Here is a 6,145-nt window from a genome sequence, read left to right as displayed (position 1 = left end):
AGTCCATTAAGAAAAGTTTTAATGATATTTGATTTTTTATTCTAGCACTAAGAGGAAAGGTAAGCAAAGCATAATAGTCAAAAGGCATTAAACCCCATGTAAAAATAACTTCACATTAAAGGAAATGGTCAGTGCACTCAAAATACAAGCAGGAAAATGGGAAAAAAGGTCTCCAAAACATATTATCTGATAAGTATTTAATAGCTATAATTTATACAGACCTTTTACAAGTCAACATGAAAAAAGAAGTAACACAACTTTTAAAATGTCCAAAGCTATATGGTTAACTAATGTGTAAGATAGAAGGCAAGAACACACAATAAGGAACGACAGATTCTTCAAGAAGTACTGTAACAAAACAGGTACATGCAAAAATTATAAAATTAGACTCCATTAATAGGCCACTAACCAAAATGAAATCAGAATGGATTAACATCTAAAATTTGAAACCTGAAGCCAATGAAAACATTGGAAGAAATCATAGTCAATGAACTTTACCATCACTCTGAAAAATACTGGTTTGTATGTATCTTTTCAAGCATAGCAAAAAGCTAAAAAAATAAAGAAATGAGACTACAAAAGAGTAAGTTTGGCATACCAAAGAAACCACCGAGAAACAGCAACAACAAAAGTCATGTTACATACTCAAAAGCTAAAGATCCAAAATATCTAAGGAACTCACACAACTTAACAGCAAAAAGACAATATGATGGAAAAATGGGCAGAGGACCTAAATAGACATTTCCCAAACAGGATATAAAGATGCCCAATGGACATAATAAATGATGTTAAACTGTTCAACTCATTCATCATCAGAGAAATGTAAATGGACACCACCTGAAATACCACCGAACACCTAACAGGATGCCAGTCATCCATAAATCAATAAAAAATGACAAGTATTACCAATTAAGTGGGGAAATGAGAACAGTGATGTACTGTCGGCAACATTATAAACACACTGGTGCAGCCACTAACAAAACACAATGATTTTCCAATACTTATTAAGATACTAGGAAACCAGTGATTCCATATCCGGCCATTTATACAGAGAACACATATGGTCAGGGCACATATAAAAAAATCAATTAATGCCCAGCTGAAGTTTCTATCTCTCCTAACTCGCCCTTCCCCCCTGAATTCAACAAAATCTTTAAAAATCAAAAAATAGCCAAAACCGGTTTGGCTCAGTGGATAGAGCGTCGGCCTGCGGACTAAAAGGTCCCACGTTCGATTCCGGTCAGGGGCATGTGCCTGGGTTGCGGGCACGTCCCCAGTGGGGGATGTGCAGGAGGCGGCTGATCAATGTTTCTGACTCTCTATCTCTCTCCCTTCCTCTCTGTAAAAAATCAATAAAATATATTTTTTAAAAAAAATCAAAAAATAAAAGAAAATGGAGTGTGTTAATTTTTATAGAGGCTTTCCCATTTCCAATCAGACTGTCATCTGGCCAGAAGACGTGGTAGAATATTACAATATTCTAGAAAATGATTTTCTAAAATATTCTTTTCTGATAGTACCTTAATAAGTGTAGACAACACGTAATGTGTGCAAACACTGTGTTCTTAATTCACATACATCAAAAAGCCTTTCTTTTATATCCCAAGGACCCCCAATTTGTTCCTTTTTAAAAAAATGTATTTTTTTCGTGGTTTCAGAGGGCAATGGAGAGGGAGAGAAAGAGAAACATCAATGATGAGAATCACTGATAGGATATCTCCTGCACGCCCCCCACTAGGGAGCAAGCCAGCAACCCTGAAATCAGCCCTGACCAGAATCAAACCTAGGACATTTCAGTCTGCAGACCAGTGCTCTATCCACTGAGCCAAAGGAGCTAGGGCTCAATTTGTCCCTTGAGAACAAGAATTTAAAAGAGAAAGCAAAATCCCCTAGAGATGTTAAAATAATAAAGGAAAACCTTGCGGGTGGAGTAGGAACTAGGGAAGGAAGTTATCCTCACCCAGGGAGGCCAGGTTGCTGCAGTTCTCCACCATCACCTCCAGGTACAATTTCCGCTGAGCTGGGTCCAGGCATTCCCACTCCTCCTGAGAGAAATGTATGGCCACATCCCTGAAGTTCAACAATCCCTGAAAGAAAATAAATATTTACCAAGAGGTCACCAGAAGAGTTCATAATGTCACGCAACATGAAAACAAGTCTTAGGAAAAGAGGTTGGGACTTACAGGAGTATCCTGAATCACCCAATAAGATCACTTTGCCCCAGTAACTTTCCTTGATATGACTTCGAACACTGACAAATAAGGATGACATATGTCCACAAATCCCAGATATAGATTTACGTTTGCAGTAAAAAAACTTTAAAATTAAGGTAAAGCCCTGGCTAGTTTGGCTCAGTGGATACAGTGTCAGACTAGGCACTTAAGAGTCCCGGGATTGCCCTAGGGCCGGTTTGGCTCAGTGGATGGAGCGCCAGCCTGTGGACCAAAGGGTCCTGGGTTAGATCTTGGTCAGGGCACGTGCTTTAGTCAGAGGCAACCAATCGATGTGTTTCTCTCACATCGATGATTCTATCTGTGTTTCCCACTCTCTTCCACTCTCCCTAAAAATCAATGGAAAAATATCAGATGAGGATAAATAAAACAAAACAAAATAAAAAATAGTAAAAAAAAGTCGAGGGATTAATTCTGGTTGCACGCTTGATCCCAGTAGGGGGTGAGCAGGAGGCAGCCAATCAATAATTCTCTCATCATTGATGTTTCTCTCTCTCTCTCCTTTATTCTCAAAAATTAATAAAACTATATTTTAAAATAAATAACAAAATAAACGTATGGACACAGGCATATAAATTTCTGAATGCTGTGTTTGCATTGCTCAGGGTCAGTGGTGTATGTCATTTTCAGCTGGAAATGTCATGCTCGCTTGGAAGTATAAGGACTTCTTCTCAAGTGTGAAGTAGACCACAAAGAAATGAACTTCTTAGAGACACAGATTCTGATCCAGGTTCTGATATGGGGCCTGTGTTTTCCACATGTGTCACAAGATCACTTTTTACCTGTGATGCCAATGTTTCTGCATCATGTGCCATACATTGGAATACCCAGAAAAAGAAAACACAAGAGAAAATTCATATGGAACTTTGAACTAAAAAGGTTTGTTAATGGAATTCAGTTCTCATGAAATAGGACACATAGGAACTACAATCCTATTTAGAAATACACTATGAATAATCTTAGAATAAGATTATTCTGGTTGGTCCAGCTGGTGTTGCTCAGTGGTTCAACACTGAACCATGCACCAAGAGGTCAATGATTAGATTCCTGGTCATGGCACATGACCAGGTTATGGGCTCAATCCTCAGTGTGGGGTGTGCAGGAGGCAGCCGATCAATATTGCTCTCTCATCATTGATATTTCTCTCTCTACCTCTACCTTCATTTCTGAAATAGATAAATATGTACTTGAGAAAAAAAAAGAAAAAATAGCTGAAATAACGTTAACAGTTAAAGCACAGAGACAGACATTTTACAACTATGAAATCAAGATGGTTTAGTGATTCTGTAAATCTCATGAATCTATTTGTGTATGATCCTCTTTGTGTTTTAGAAATAAACTAGTAGCCCGGTGCATGAAATTTGTGCACATTAAAAGGAAATTAGAGGTAATATTTTAATATTGCTATTTGCCCTTTCTCTATAACAGAAGTGTCCGGCTGGACCCACATCCATTGGGCAACACCTAGACCCAGCAGGCCCCACCCAAGTCAAGCTCTGCCAGGTGGGGGATCCAGCCTCCCATCCCGGTGCTGGGGCAGGGGGCGCAGCCTCAGGGGGACCCCCAACCTTGCCGCGACATCAGGATCCGCCTCCACGGCTCCACACGCATGCAACCTCCTGGTGATGGATTGCAACAGCGTGAAGGCATCAAAGGCTGATGGCATGAGGGCGTGAAGACCATTTGAATATTAGCTCTTTATTATATAGGATAAGGAGAGAAACATAAGGATACAAAACAAGTTAAACCTAGTTTCCTTTTTGTGGTTGTAAACCCTCACGTGGGGAGATTTTTTTCCATTGAGTTTTTGAGAGTGGAAGGCAGGGAGGTAGAGGTATGGAAAGGACAGAGAGAGACAGAGACAGAGAGAGAGAGATAGAGAGAAACATCAATGTGAAAGAGACACAGAGATACATGGATTCGCTGCCTACCACAGATACCCAGGAACTACTTGCCCAGTACCAGGACCAAGAATTGAAACCTAATCCACACCAGCCTGGGGGAACTAATTTTTCTTATCAGATAAATTCCTTCAAAATTTTTATATATCATTAGTGGAAAGCTATTTCGTAGAAATTTAATGAAATTGAACATACATTAATATCATTCTTGGAAACTTCCTAGAAAATACAAAAAGTGATCATATAGGGTATGTCCATGATGGGAGTATAGAATATAATGAAAATTTAAGAATAAAACCTGATTAAAGCTCCCATGCAAAAGCCAATGATCTGTAGGAAATAAAAGTAAGTCCTTCATTTTTCAAAGGAAACGCAAACTAAGAAGAGGGACATTTCCAGATGTGAAGTGATGGTCTTTGCACAAATTTCATTAAATCACTACTATTCCCTTGTTCCTGAGAAGGTCAGGTCACCACTGCTGTGACATTACTCCCAAATATACCTCAATAAAGAAGGAATTATGTGGAAATGATCACAAATAAACATTAATTTTTGCAACTATCAATCCACAGGTACCTCCCATGTTCTGTAGGCTAATAGAATATTTACCTGCGAAGTACTTCGTGCTAATCTAGTGAGCAAGACACTTCTATTTACTATTTACTCTTCTTTCTGAACTTTCTGAGCTATCCTGAGCAGTAAAATGTGCATTTTCTTACCCCTGACCAAGAGCTGATGCGGCAGCCACTTGAATCTAAAACCTACACTTCCCGCCCTGACTGGTTTGGCTCAGTGGATAGAGCGTCGGCCTGTGGACTGAAGGGTCCCAGGTTCGATTTCCATCAAGGGCATGTACCTTGGTTGCGGGCGCATCCCCAGTGGGGGGTGTGCAGGAGGCAGCTGATCCACGTTTCTAACTCTCTCTCCCTCTCCCTTCCTCTCTGTAAAAAATCAATAAAATATATTTAAAAAAACAAAATAAATAAATAAAACCTACATTTCCCTTCCTCAAGACACAAGAGCCTCTGACCCCATCCCAATAGGGATGTTAGACATGCCTGCCTTTCCAGGTGGATCTGTCACAAAAGGGATGTTCTGAATAGTTGAAAGTCGTTAACTAAAGGAGGGAATGCTTCCTGACCTTGGGGAGGCTGCATAAAATAAAGGCAGAGAAGGCTCTGGGAAAAAGGAGAAATACAGCCTGGCCAGTGAGGTTCAGAGTGTTAACCCCTGAACCAGGAGGGCAGGTTTCCATTCCTGGTCAGGGCACACTCAAGGTTTCAGACTGGATACCCAGTGGGGGGAATGCAGTAGGCAGTTGATCAATGATTGTTTCTGCTCATTGATGTTTCTCTCTCCCTCTCTCCCTATTCCTTACATTCTGAAATCAATAAAAACATACATTAAAAAAAAGAGAGGGAAATATAGAAACTGCTGACACTGACTACGATAAGAAAAAAGGAAAAAGGCATTGAACGGTTTGGCTCAGTGGACAGAGTGTCAGCCTGCGGACTGAAGGATCCCGGGTTTGATTCTGGTCAGGGACATATACCTTGGTGGTGGGCACATCCCCAATAGGAGGTGTGCAGGAGGCAGCTGATTGATGTTTCTCTCTCATCGATGTTTCAAACACTATCCCTCTCCCTTCCTTTCTGTAAAAGATCAATAAAAATATATTTGGGGAAAAAAATAAAAAAGGAAACAAATAAGGAAAGGAAATAAACCTGGAAAGGCAAGAACATCAAAAGTAGAGAAATATGGAAGAGAGGAAGGAGCCCCAGAGAGATGAAGGGGAGTGAGAGGGAGAGGGGTCCTGGTGAACAAAAGTGGAGGCAAAAAAGGGGAGGCACTTCAGGTAGAGAGACTGGTTCAGGGAGAAGAATTGGGGGAGGGAGTGCAGGGACAGTATGGGGGGTTTAGGGATGACGGAGCAGAGGGAGTAGCAGCACTGAGTCAGCCCGCTGTGGGTAACAGGACAGACTGTAACAAAGGCAGCAGAGGGGACACAGGTGT

General features: G+C 40.6%; 1 protein-coding gene across 1 annotated transcript in view; it reads right to left on the bottom strand.

The window, feature by feature from the left end:
- The window catches only part of LOC102761997 (zinc finger protein 347-like), a 20,061-nt gene extending 16,054 nt beyond the window's left edge, over positions 1-4,007 (bottom strand). Inside the window, exons 1-2 of the mRNA XM_015568639.1 lie at positions 3,800-4,007; positions 1,961-2,087 (exon numbers count right to left, since the gene is read on the bottom strand). Of these exons, the coding sequence (XP_015424125.1) occupies positions 1,961-1,994 (34 nt within the window). The 5' untranslated portion in view covers positions 1,995-2,087; positions 3,800-4,007. The remainder of the gene's footprint in view (positions 1-1,960; positions 2,088-3,799) is intronic.
- Between the last annotated feature and the right edge of the window lie 2,138 nt (positions 4,008-6,145).

Source organism: Myotis davidii, unplaced genomic scaffold (assembly GCF_000327345.1).
Source record: "Myotis davidii unplaced genomic scaffold, ASM32734v1 scaffold965, whole genome shotgun sequence".
NCBI classification, from domain to species: domain Eukaryota; kingdom Metazoa; phylum Chordata; class Mammalia; order Chiroptera; family Vespertilionidae; genus Myotis; species Myotis davidii.
Note: the sequence above shows the minus strand (reverse complement) of the source record. Positions and strands in the feature narration are given on the sequence as shown.